The sequence below is a fragment of the Poecilia mexicana genome, unplaced genomic scaffold, assembly GCF_051168715.1.
Source record: "Poecilia mexicana isolate PSO_F unplaced genomic scaffold, ASM5116871v1 scaffold_3, whole genome shotgun sequence".
Lineage (NCBI taxonomy): Eukaryota > Metazoa > Chordata > Actinopteri > Cyprinodontiformes > Poeciliidae > Poecilia > Poecilia mexicana.
The window spans coordinates 21,186,698-21,200,200 of NW_028263372.1; the positions used below are offsets into that span (position 1 = coordinate 21,186,698).

A 13,503-nucleotide genomic window follows, 5' to 3' on the forward strand; every position below is an offset into this window, starting at 1 on the left:
TCACATAAGGTATTTGCAATAAATGATGCATCATTCATAGATCTATAAATGTTGTCTTCATCCAAAGAAAAAGCAGTACCTTAAGTGTTAAAGTAACTATTTGAGACTGCACATGGAGATTTAACACAGTCACTGAAATTCACCAAAACAAAAGAAAGGAGTGGAGCTGAAGTCTGATTTAGGTATTTGTCACATAATAGTTTTTTGTGGAATTAAATTCCACAAAAATCAAAAAATTAAAACATGCCCCTGTGATATAAGTATTTCAACATCCAACCATTAAAATAACTCCTATGATGCCATTGCTATTGACCAAACCCAGTCTGCAATGTTTGCCTAAAGGACCTGCAAACATTTTTAATTTCAGAGTGACCAAAACCATAGACATAATAAATAGTCTTTTGTAGACTTTTTAGAAGAGAGAGAGAGAGAGAGAGAGAGAGAGAGAGAGAGAGAGAGAGAGCATCTAATTCTCTTAGTGTTCTCTTTACTGGTTTAAAACTGCAATTAGTAAGGTACAAGAGGCATCTAGCACCAAATCACAGGCTCCTTTTTTGTAAAAATTAGCTGGATTTCTGTTTTAAATCTTGTTTTAAAACTGATCTTGCAAAGACATTGATGTTATCATATCAGGAGCAATAATTTTTTTAAGTCTTTAAGTCTCAACCATCCCCTTTCCATCCTGGGCAACTGCCTATATGGGCCATATTATAAACTGTTTGGAAACTTCTTTATTATGGTGGAGAATGGGTATGAGGGGGCACCGGGACAGTGTGGTAGACTAAGAAAATCTCTTCGAAATGACCACAAATCATTATTAAGATGGTCTCTCAAATTATATTTGTAAAACACATTATCAGATTTAGGACATCACAGTTAGACGCAGAGCTCAAGCTGTTTTTATGGTGCTGATTCATGTAAATATATGCAAACAAATCTGTTAAGAATTGGTTCATTTGAATAAGACAGTAAATGACGTCATAGTGACATTTATATTGAAAGGGATCTTTTCCTATGCGGAAGTGATTTGAATAACGTGATTACACTCACTAGCACGACGCTTGACCTCGTGCTCTGTGTCCGGGTTGTGGCGTGAATCGCAAATCTTTGGACTTTTGAAGTTAATTCAATCAAAAAGAAGTTAGTTTTATCACCAATCCCAGTGTGTACAGAAGTCTTCTTGCGGTTTTCAAACAAAGTATAGACGATACAATGAAAAATAAAAGTAATTTAACTCCATTCTGCTCTAATTTCCTTATTTAGTCAAATTCAACCTGATGGAAAAAAAAACACACACACAAAAAAAACTGTTTTTGGTGATACTGCCTTGATCAACAAATGAATGCATTCATGCATCACGTGTGGAGGCACTGGCCCTGACTGAGTCCTACTCATGATTCAGTCAGTGGAGATGAAGTTACACACCTAACACAAAGACGTCTCACGTCAAGTGGGCGTGGACGCAGAACAGGTGAGTGGAGAAGATCTCCAACAGGAAGTTGCTACAGGTGGATTGCGCTGCTTTGCTCTAAGCGAAAACAAGGTGAGTTAAGGACGGGATTTAGGGGAAACACAAACTATGTGTTAGGTTCTTGATAAAACCACAACCATGTCAGTTTTAGAACGAAAAGCTAATTAATCTGACCTGATTGTTCCTCCGTTTCTGCGCGTTACGAGCTGTAATAACAGTATCACTATTTGCTAACGTCATATTGATTGAAGTTGTCGAGTATGATTTTCTTCCCGACAAAGAGAAAGACACCAATACTCTAAGCAACATAAACAAAAAACAGATTACTATTTTTAAAAATGCACTCAGGGAGAAATGCATTGAACCTGGGGCCACGTTTTGTGGTTTGATGAAAGTAAAATTTAGTCGTTTCATTATAATGACCACGTTTGGAGAAGTTCCAAGCCTGACAATGCCATCTCACTTGTGAAGTACGAAGGTGGCCGTATCATCCTGTGGGGCTATTTTGCTGCAGGAGAAACCGATGCACTTCAGAAAAATGACATTAAAGCAACATCTCTGGATATCAGAGAAGTAGTTAAAGTTACATCATAAGTTGGTGTTTCAAATAAGCAATGACCAACATACCAGCAAATTCATGACTAAGTGGATTCAGGTCAACAAAATCAGTGTTTTGGGACGTCTACCACAAAACCTCGTCTGTGTTAGACCAGAAAAGAAGTGAGCAAAGTGGCCTACAACACTAACTCGGTTTCTTTATTTCTGTAAGAAAGAAGAGGTCAATAATCCATCAAACCTTGGTCACATAAGGATATAGCCAAACTATAAAGTTTAAAGTCAATGCTTCACAAAATCCAGGGACATCTCTTGTCATTATGCTGGCATCAGGCAAATAAATCTTTTTTTTTGGGAATCCTACCTGACCCGATCCAGAAAACATTTAGACTTATTGTAAATTAGTGAGGAAAAAATGTTAAAGTTTTTATACATTTGGTTTTAACTGTAGATTCATTCATCCATCCATCTTCTTACACACTTGTCCCTAGTAGGGTCGGGAGGGCGGTGCCTCTCTCCAGCGAGATATTTCGGGCGAGAGGCGGTGCACACCCTGGACAGGTCGCCAGTCTGTGGCAGGGCTTTGACTGTAGATATTCCACCTCACTGCTTTGCTGCTTGTTGTGTCTTGCAAGCTTCTTCTTCGTGCACAAGCCAACCATCCACTCCGTTTATTGGAGTCTGTAATAGGATTCATGTCCATAATCTTCTTCAGCAGGTAAAAGGAGATGCCAGACAGGGGAAGACACCATCAGAGGAGTGATGTGTCCGCAGAGTACAAGAGCAGGGATTACTCACACAGGGGACAGCACTCTCTGTACGATACCCAGAGACGCAGCCAAAACCCAGGAGGCGTGGAGGAGCAGTTCAGCAGTGACAGAAGAACCAAAGAGAACAGAAAGAGAGACATGACAACGGGTCATAAGGGGTCAGCTGCATACATTGCTCATGAAAGGCCCTCAACACTGTAAGAAAACTTGATGAAGGCTTGACTTTTTTTTGTTTTACATCGCAGTGAAGGTCATGGTACATCTCTAAATAAAATGGTGTTGTCTTTGAAGGCCCAGAGAAACATCAGTGTATGACCATGAGGTTTATCAACAACAGCACAGAGAAGCCGTGTACAATTTAAGGTACATGCTGACCTCTAGAGGTAAGTATGTTCCCTTTGAGGTTCTTCTGTGATGCTCAAGCTTGTTACAGTTCAATATTTCTGTATATTACTGTGTAGTAATTCATTCATTCATTACAAAACTGTAATGAATGATGCCCCACATTATTGTGTTACTTTTCAGTATGTTTACATTTAATATTTACAGAATGTTCTTAAATGCAGACTCCTAAACTGCATCAAAACTGATTAGATTTTCATTGGATTTCAGAGTTCTCTAAGACAAAGTCAGATTTTCCAGTGAGGCAAAGATCTTTCGTCAGAGAAAAGATCTGGAAATCTGACATTTTTGCTGTAAATGTATTAACTTTTGAAGCCACACGGAGGTCGGAGTCAAAACTGTGATCTCGCTGCTCTCTGTTGCATGTCTTTCAGGCATCTGCCAGCTCATGGAGATCTCTGTGAATCTCCTTATCATAATCTGCGCCGGAGTGCCGTGCAGCAACAACGGGGGCTACCGCGACCTGGCCAGCCTCGGAGGAATCTACGCTTATTACTTTGGAGGTGCCAGCGCCTTCACTGGAGCCGATGCAGACAGAGTCAAGGAGCTGGACCGCCTCTTCCACCAGCTCAAGCGGCCTCCGTATGTCTTTGCAATGGCCTGCGGTGGGATTTTGATGGCATACGCCTGTGTCATGTTTGGCCTGGGGGTCTTCAGGGTCTCCTACCGCTGGCCCATTGCGCTGCTTGTGGAGGCCGTTGTGAATTTTCTGATTGGTTTAGGTTACATTGCTGGGTTGGCTTTCTACTTTATTAAAATACAGGAAACCTACCAAAACCCCATCTGTCAGGAGAGGGAGCAGATGTACAAGAGCAAAGGACACAAGGGCTTTGAGTGCAGCTTTAATGGTGCAGACATCGCAGGAGGATTGTTTGGAGTGGCAGGGTCTTTTGTTTTCATCTTTGGTGGGGTGCTGGCAGTCAGAGCCTTCAGATCAATGCGAGAGCAGAAGAATGAAAGAACAAACGAGGACAATTATTTTTAAGCATGCTTTTCTTACTCACATTAGAGAAAACGTTTAACAGATTGGAAGGGATTTCCATTAAGTCTTTTTATGTACTAAATTTCTTGATATAAGTTGGAATACTTTTTTTATTCTTGATGTTCTTTTCTTATTATTTTTGTACTGAGCATTATTTTTATTTTTTTTGTAAATGTCATAATAAACAGCCAGATGAGTGTACATACAATTTCATTTTTTGGCATGTAAAAAGAGGTAATTGAAAAACAACTTAGAGTCACCCTAACCCTAAACGGATAAAATACTTTTGAGGAATATTAGGATTGCTTCTCTTTTGACATAAAACAACCTTTTTAACCTCATCTTGAAATCTTAACAATGCAAAGAGCTACTCTGGTGGTTTGAAAATATTTACACAAGAAGTTTTATGTGTAGTTTTGTTGATTTGATTCACATTTATAACAGTGAGTCTTTAAATCTTTGCTAGACTGAAGGTTGCAATTCTAAGCTTCTCCAGTAGGTGGCATGTACTTTGTGAACCTAAGCAATAAAAACAGGCAGAAATCTAAAGCCTAGTTACATGTGGCTTGTAGAGACAAAAGCCTTTAACTTAAGCTAACAGATACATTAGATGTGTGAGGTTAAACTGCTAAACCACTGTTTGTACAGCAAATATATATATTTTTTTTGTCTAAAATGTGTGTTTTGGTGATAAACTCAATTATAAATTGATATATAAGCACAAGAATACACATATACAAACCATCCTGCCCTTTTATTCCTTGTTTTAGACATTTGATATTTGTCTTCAAATAGACATTTTTGACTGACTCGTGTAGAGCAACTAAAAATGATCATAAAACATGGTCATCAAAATGAAGCTGGACAAAACCATTCACAGTAAAAAGTTTTATTGCTACTTGGCTTAAAGTTAATTGAAACCCCCCCCCCCAAAAAATCATTAAAAACTGAAAATAATAATAGCAGCATCTGAAATAAAAAAAAATGATTATCTTTTATTTCACAGAAGGTTCATATGAGCATAAGTCTCTGAAAAACAGCAAAAGTGCTCTTTGTTAGCTCCATTCCTAAACAATGTTATTGTTTATTACTCAACATAAATTTTTAGCAGCAATCAGCATGCTAGAAAAAAATATATTGGATATGCTTCATTTTATACAAATAAACCATATTTTGTATATACATGTTTCTCAGTTGACTTTGTGTTTAGCACATGCTTCCAGTATGAAATACAGTTACAGTTAGCACCCTCAATGGTGCCCTAACGAGTGACAGTTTTCTGAGGAATCCCTATAGTTTTCAATTCTGTAGCAAGAGGGTGATAGAAATTTGCATGATACAATGAAGTACAAAAATAAACATCAAGCTTCTTGGCATCGAGAAAATAAAAATAAAAATCAAGCATTTAAAAAAAAAAAAAAATCTGCAGAAAGGAAACATGACATTAGACAGTGGCTACTTTGGTCACGTGTTATACAGTTGGAGCGCCTCTGATCGGTTTCGTTCACAGTTCACACAGAGTTACAGTCAAACCATTGGTCACACAGGCATGCATGCACTTCACACTACACAGAAACACAGATACTTCTGCAAGCTTGTTTAGATGTGCAAAGAGGAAGTACTACTCCAAATGAACGAATCCCGAGAAAAAACAATGCAGTCTGCTTTAATGTGAATTCACTCTTCTTAGAAATGTTTAAGGAGTATTGTGCCAAGTGTTTTGAACCAAAGCACATTCTTCAACAGCTCCCTCTTCCTGTTTCTGTGCATCCAGTTCCAGACAGATTTCAGTGCACAACAACTGCCTCATCAAAAATAAGACATACTTGAAGCTGATGTCAAAAATGGGTTTAGTTAGTTTGGAGAACACTACAGAGAAATGTCATATTCATTTTTGGACCGGCAACAAACCACAAAAGACAGCAGGTCAAATGGACGGGGCAGACTCACAAAAAAATGCTCAGTGAGACATATAAACACAACCCCGACGACATCATACACACGCACAGCACTCGATATTAAGACATTTTAAGTGACAGGACTTAATGTGGTTTCGGGCGGCAAAGTGTCAGTCTCATCACATTTATATTTACACTTGACATGTTGCATATTTTACAAGAGAACTCAAAAGATCACACCATTTTGTGAAACCTCTGGGAAAGTTCAAGCTCTGCTCTGTTGACTCGCACAATCATAATCTGTCTCAGAATGTCTGCAGCGCCCGCGAACGTCTCGCTGACTTCGGGCCAGACGCCAGATGCATCGCGGACGTCGGAACCACAGAGTCCCACGTGTTTGGCAGCTCAGACACAGGTCGATAAAGTGACAAGAATTCATTATTAGCTTTAGCAAAGTGCTCTGTAGGTAAAATCTGTACTTTTTATAACTTTAGAAAAATAATTCAAGGGCTTTGATAATATGCATGATACAATTTGAAGCTATACTTTTTTTGTATTATATTTTAGGGAGATTTTGATATAGAGAAAACAAACAAGCTCAACATTTTTTGATCAAGTCTTAGCCATGAATATAAGCAACAGAATATGTTCAGTCTGACTTGTGAAAATGATAAAAAATAAGTTAAAGACAGCATAAAAATGATGTATGATTGCAAGGAAACAGACACAAACAAGCTTTGTAAATAAATGTGACAAGCACAACAAAAACTACCGTTAGTTTAGTGATATTACTTTCGACTACCTTCCGCTTTACTGTCAGTGGTTTCCTTTACAAGAAATGTTGTGTGTGACTGAGGAACCTGTTGTTAAACTGTTAAACATTAAGTGTAACACACGTGACAGCAGATTTAATTCTTTTTTTGTACAAAGTGCTCATAGCAGAGTTACTTTAGTTGAAGGTGCAACAACTTGGCAAGCAGGAAACTGAGGATTCCTCACACTTAAGGCCTACACATGCTCTGGAAAACAGAAAAAAAAAAAAAAAAATCACCCCAGGACCGACGTTCTTGTAGTTTGTCCTTGAAACAGCATCTGGCAAGGACTTTTTTTCTTACATATGCAAAAGAAACTAATTTCTCAGATTTTTCTTTTTATAGTAAGAGCTGGCCTTTAAGGACGATTCTTAGGAAAACAGAATAGAGACGGACAACTCAAAGGACTTCTCCTTTTAAAGAGTGCTTAGAGGAGATTTAAGGCAAAAACATTATAGTTCCAGCTAAAAACACGTGAAATTCCAAAACTACTGAAATTGGGGTCAAAGTAGAAGGAAAATTGTGAAACTAACAATAATAATAACCGCCAACAGCAAACATTGGACTACATCTAACCACAGAAGTCCAGCTGAACACGTTGGAGGCATTCGGAGCTGGATAAAGTGAGGTTTCTAGGGCAGTACGATACCGAGTTTCCCCTAATAATTTAGGTATCATAAATACAGTTACCCATGGGTACAGCAACCTCAGGATTTTCTGGCACTGAAGGTAAATATCATCATAAATAAAAATCTTTTATTCCACTAGCAAATATCAAACAGAAAATGGAGAAATCCAACCTCCAGCTTAGTGCATCTATCCTGTGGAGTCAAATACCGTAAGAAATAATTGCTTTATGCAAAACTACCAGGGCGACACTTAATGGCAACCCCGGCAATTCTTACACCTAACTGAGACTTGTTAAATCCATATGTAGCTCTTTTTTTAAAGTAGATCAGAGTTACTAGATTTAACTAGTAGTCTTTTACTTCTTAAGTAATAATATTTTGAAGTTAGGCTTCTACTGAATGTAGTGTGAAGTCAGTACTTTGGGGTCCTCTGGACTCGATAAAGGACCAGTTACCATTTACTAGGTGCCAATAACTGCTGAGGGCTCTGTGTGCACGATATTATCATGATACATGATGCTAAAGCTTTGAAGGGGGGAAGAAATGATTCTATATTCTGAGTGACCAACTTAATAAGAAGGTCCTTCTGGTGTCAAGTACCGCATATTTTTACGCTTGTATTTTTTGGTTGTGTTTTCTGACATCTAAAGACGCATTAACCAATGATTTAAAAAAAACAATACCTCACATAAATGTATGTAGAAAAAAAACAACAATTTCAAATGACATCTCGACAAACCTCTATTTCTAAGATTTAATCTTCAAAAATTTCTGAAAGCTTGGAATGAATACTTTGAACATTGTTCGAATTTTATTTACCAAAGACATTTGTTCTGATTAATATTGTTCAGGTAAAGTCAAGTGTCTGAGTTACAAGTTTCACATTCAGCTATGATTGATTTCTTACATTCAGCTTGTCCTGACAAATTTCCTCTCACCACAGTTTGGCAAAGCAGCATCCAAGTCCACTATTTGACAGAACAAGCAGAAAAATAGAGGGGGAAAAAAAATCAACGCATGGAGTAAATGTGAGAAAATGACAAGGAGATGACAGGTTTGTTCACAGCATCGCTGTATAACATGACTAATATCAGCAGCCTCAAATATTAATAAATAAGAATAATCTGTCTACACATAAAAAGAGACTTTAAATAAGAAGATAGATAAAACATCATTTTATACTCAACTGCCATCTGACTGATTTGTTCAAATCAATCAGAATGTGTTCAAAATGCCAAAACTCAAAAATATTTGTTCTTCTTCTTCTCTGAAATGCAGCTTTTATGGAGATTCATCTTCACTGATTATTCTGCTGTCACTCCCACTTCAGCCCACCAGAGCTGAATATCTTCAGTGTCCAACGGCTCATAAGAGGTCCGCAGTGCACTCAAAGCTTTTCCCTCAAGAGTGTTTTCTACAATGATTCATCCAGTTTGTCAGATTCTAAAAAAATAAAACCAAAATTAATAATCTGAACATAAAGGCAGTTATTCTAGTCTTTACATGTTGATGACATCTTAAGTTCTTTCGGTTCTTTTTTCTTTTTTTTTTTAAAGTTGACTTCCAGATCTAGAGGTATGATATGTGACCTTTGGGTCAGGAATGAGATCTCTCTCTTTAAAAATCAAACAAAACACCATACTAATAAAAACCTTTAAAACGTACCTTTTGGGTAAAGAGATTAACCCTAGTTCCCTTTGCGTAAGAGAGGAGAGTCGTATCTGCTAGCATTATCCCACAAGAAAACTTTCACTGAAGAGACGTGGAAACTATAGCATCGTTTTCTGCTTAAACGTCACGAACTTGTGGTTGAAAAGTTAATGGTGAAAAGACATCCACTTGAAAACGTTTGAATGTAGTTTGAAGTTGTTTGGGGTTGAGCAAAGCTGGACTTTTTTTTAGGCTGAATTCTGATGGGATTATGGGATTAAAAACTCAAGTTTTCAACATATTTGTCTGCGCTAAATAAGGACAACAACGGGCCAAGCTTCAGTAGCCGTAAGAAAGGTGTCCATGGACATCGAGTGTTCACAAAGACCGTGTCCTGTCTGAATATAACTGAAACAAACTCTCATCCCAACTCCTAACCTGGATGCGTTGAGCTCTCTGATGTGTCGTCCGTTTTAGGCACTTTTTCAAGCTTCGGCACGAATCGATCTCTGCAGGACCTGAGACACCTTTGGGTTCCTGGTGGGGAGACTGACCACAATCTTTTCTGCATCCATCAGATTGCTTAACTTTCCAAGTAAAGGGAAATGCTGTTGACATGTTGGACGTGTGGAAATCTTGTTCAGCCCTATTGTGGCGGATACTCAGAGCATGTTCTGCTTATCTCTCTTTAATGGCACAGTATCAGTTTTTAACAGAGTTCTAAAGGCTTTTCTTGTCTTCTCAACATTTTTTTCAAATGGCGACTTCTTCCAACTAAACCAGCTGTAGGAGACAGTCCTACATCTCAAGAATGGCACAATCCAAACTGAAGCCAAACGGCCGTCTCAGCGTCCTAGAGGGCGGTATCGTAGACTTCCTGCTGCAGGACGGGAGCGAGGCCCGGCCCTGGAACTAAGGTGGAGGCAAATGCAGGAGGGTGTGGTTGATCCCACGGTGGATCTTTCACCGGGGTTGGCGGTGTGGAGATGCCTGAGACAAGAAGGCTCTGGCCTTTCAGCTGCTCTCTGACCTCCTGCTCAAGACCGGGGGGCACAATTAGCTGGTCCTCCGGGTCCTGCTGAGCCGGGGCCGTGAAGTAGCCTGATTTTTTCTTTGGCGCCTCCAGGGCAACCTCAATGATATTATGACTGTCTTCCGGGGCCACCACAGAACCATTGGACAGTTTCTTACCGAACAGGCTGGAGGTGGAAGGTGACTTCTTGAGGTCTCCGTTCTCTCTACCACATACGGCCAGCAGACAGCCGTTTGTAGCAGAAACCACCACGCTGTTCTGTCTGCGCATTTTACCGTTTCGATTTTCCAGATTCAGCTCCTTCGGGCTCTCGGGGGCCCCCGGCCGGAGCTGGAAAGCACAGCAGTGAATGTCTACCTCCACCTCCAACTTGCTACCGTTAGAGATGACACCCTCAAGTGGAGCTTCGTCATCGCTGTCCAAGCCGTTGTCAGACTGGTTGCTTGAGAAAGTGGCACTGGAGGGCTGGCGCTGGAAAACACCGGGGTGAGTTCTCGTCGGAGCTGGACCCTGCACCATGATCCCGCAGAGCGCAGGAGCCGGGTGGAGGCTGCAGCGCCTCTCTGGGCGAGACGCAGGGCCAGAGGACGGGTGCTCATCCGAAGCGGTGGACCCTGCCTCGCTGCCCACCTCCGAGGCCGACGTCTCGCTGCTGAACTCAGTGCCAATGCCGCTACTAGACGAGATGTTTCCTGGATCACTGGGGCATGGAGTCACGGACACCGGCACAGGGGCCGGGGTCGGACCCCGCAGTTCATCGTTCAACACCGGCGGCTCACAAGTGCAGCTGTCCTCACTGACACGCAGCGACACCACCGCAGCTCCGATGTTGTCCTTGCAGCCGTAGCTCTGGGCAAGGGAGCACAGTTTCTTGGCGGCGGCATGTGGATCCCGCACGGCCTGCACGGTGTACACGGCCTCCTGATAGGACACTCGCTCGAAAAGGGCCCGGTTCCCCAGGATCAGGAACTCATCCTTGGCACAGAGCGGCTCAGTGCACACCCAGGGCTTTGGAAGCACCCAAGGAGACAGATAGGAACAGCCCAATAGGCGAGAGCAGCACGTCACTCCACTCACTTTGTTGTCCTAGAAAAGAGATGGTGCCAAAGAAACATTGCGTCGCATCTTTACACGTAGAATCTATGTCTATCACATTTTAGCATGAGCATTACCTCTGTTATAATGGCTTTATTGACTTTAACCCTCTCCATCTCCTCTGTGGAGTTCTCCAAGCTGAAAACCTTAGAGAGCTGGACAGGCCGTCCATCACGGCACAGAATGGCCTGGCATGTACCGACGTTAGCCACAGTTAGGCTGAAGCAGCTCCCGGGCTCCGACGTCTCACGGTGAATGTAGCACAACAAGGCAGACGCACCGAGTTTCTGTCCGGCCATGCCAAGTTTCCTGTTCAGCAGGAAAGAAACTAGAAATAAAGTGTTCTGATAAACAGCAAACACAATAAACAGATTGCTTGTCTTACCTGTGTGAGGTGAGAAAGGTGTTGCACATGTACACTGTGTCGACACAGGAGTGCTGGAGTTCTTCGCAAAGCACGTCTCCCATGGTGCACTGCAGGAGGCGCGGCACTTCCTCGTTGCGGTCGCCATCGAAGATCCCGTAACAACCTTCGCCACCGTCTCCAAAACGGTCCACGGCAAGCACGGAAACACACAACCTGTTCCACACAAGCAGATTCACCTCATCAAAACAGTGACACAGTGACTCCGTAAACTTCAGACATTTGGCAGTAACTCTCCTTGCACCCACTGTTTCACCTCTTTCTCACACTCTCCTTTGCTTTGGACAGTTTCTACTACCTGTAATGTCACTGCTCCACTTGAGCCCCTCTCATTTAGACTCATGTAATCTTTCTTGCTTCAACTAAATTTCACCATCATACCTCCACCTTTCTAGCTTTTTTCTCTCACTGCAGATCACAATATCATCTGCAAACATCATAATCCATGGAGACTCCAGTCTAACCTCGTCTATTAGCCTGTCCAAAGCAAACCGGAGTCCTAAAAGGCTAAAACTGGACAAAATAAAGAAAAAATACGAGTCAATAAAGATAAAAATTACAAAAAAAGGAGTGACTCCTTGATAAAAAGAAAATTAGAACTTATTTTATAAATTTTGTTCAGTGTCGTACATTATATCCAATGCACCAAATCAGGAATCGATTTATATTTTGGTACTTCACAAGAGAAAAACGATAAAGCTCGACAAATACAGACTTAATGAGGAGCAACAATATTTGCATCTGCACTCGCGTCCTTCACTAAAGCAGATTTAGTTGTATAATTTATTTAGTTTCTGTTATGATAAATGAAGTCTACAAAAAGTAATTGCCTGTCCTTCCCTGCAAATAAAACAAATCTTGGAAAAGCAAAAGAAGAACACACTTATTTCTTTGGCCTCTCATCTCGGAGTAACCGTGCTTCCAGAGAGTCGAGGAGCCCAGGGAGTCTCCGGGCATCGCGGCAGATTTCTGGTCTAATTTCAGCGTGGTAATGTGGCTGCAGGGGGAGAAAAGGAGAAAATAACAGGAACAAGGTGTGTAATGAATGCATAAAAAACTTGTTTGGCGTTTCGCTTTATTTCTTTGTGTTGCTTTTTTGTTTTTCTCTTCAAATGTGTGATTTCTGAGAAATGTCCCTTCCTCATTTTTTCATTTTCCAGAACCGTTACCCATTTTGGTTTTACGTTTTTGCGCCTCAAGGCTGCAGAATCCAAAGTGTTTAATTTCAGGCTTTTAAAACGGGGAAAATGCCGCTGGCCGCTCCGGATGCCGTGACTCACCTGAACAGATTGAGGGTTTTGTGTTCCAGCGTCAGGCTGCTGTTGCCTGTCAAGTCCAGCTCTTGCAGTGTGGCAGGCAGGGAGTCGGGTAGCTGGATCTCAGTCAGCTCATTGCAGCTTAGATCTACAAGCTGCGCATAACAAAAAACATTCAAAAGCACATGTGAGCTGGAGCACACTGAGGACGACCATCTGAAATCTGAAATGGTAAAAGCAACAGAGGAAACGGGTCTGACCTTGATCTCAGGCAGGTTGAGGATTTCTGGGAAGACGGTTATTTGATTCGAGTGTGCGATGAGAGTGTGCAGCCGCTTACAGCTGGACACCGTGGAGGGGATCGTCTTCAGCTTGTTCCCACTTAAATTTAGCTCCTCCAGCAGTTCCAGTTTACTCAGCTTACTGGAAACAGGAGAAATACACAATCAAATATAAACCACTGGTTGATCACAATTAATGGTGAAGACTTTTAAGTACTAGTAACAAAAATGGCAGCCGTTTGTGA

At 41.1% G+C, this 13,503-nt stretch overlaps 2 protein-coding genes across 3 annotated transcripts in view; one reads left to right on the plus strand and one right to left on the minus strand.

The window, feature by feature from the left end:
* The first annotated feature begins 1,008 nt into the window (after positions 1 to 1,008).
* marveld3 (MARVEL domain containing 3) lies at positions 1,009 to 4,381 on the plus strand. 2 transcript variants are annotated; one of them, XM_088004298.1, is made up of 4 exons: positions 1,009 to 1,471; positions 2,742 to 2,993; positions 3,088 to 3,179; positions 3,573 to 4,381. In XM_088004298.1, exons 2-4 carry the CDS (start codon positions 2,755 to 2,757, stop codon positions 4,181 to 4,183), a joined length of 942 nt encoding a protein of 313 aa, XP_087860424.1. In that variant the 5' UTR covers positions 1,009 to 1,471; positions 2,742 to 2,754; the 3' UTR covers positions 4,184 to 4,381. The 2 variants fall into 2 exon arrangements, with proteins under 2 accessions (XP_087860424.1, XP_014828521.2); XM_014973035.2 differs by having other exon boundaries at positions 1,019 to 1,543.
* Positions 4,382 to 5,053: 672 nt separating this feature from the next.
* The window catches only part of phlpp2 (PH domain and leucine rich repeat protein phosphatase 2), a 41,025-nt gene continuing 32,575 nt past the window's right edge, over positions 5,054 to 13,503 (minus strand). The window contains exons 14-19 of the mRNA XM_088004299.1: positions 13,238 to 13,400; positions 13,002 to 13,132; positions 12,605 to 12,718; positions 11,683 to 11,877; positions 11,375 to 11,606; positions 5,054 to 11,288 (exon numbers count right to left, since the gene is read on the minus strand). Of these exons, the coding sequence (XP_087860425.1) occupies positions 10,023 to 11,288; positions 11,375 to 11,606; positions 11,683 to 11,877; positions 12,605 to 12,718; positions 13,002 to 13,132; positions 13,238 to 13,400 (2,101 nt within the window). The 3' untranslated portion in view covers positions 5,054 to 10,022. The remainder of the gene's footprint in view (positions 11,289 to 11,374; positions 11,607 to 11,682; positions 11,878 to 12,604; positions 12,719 to 13,001; positions 13,133 to 13,237; positions 13,401 to 13,503) is intronic.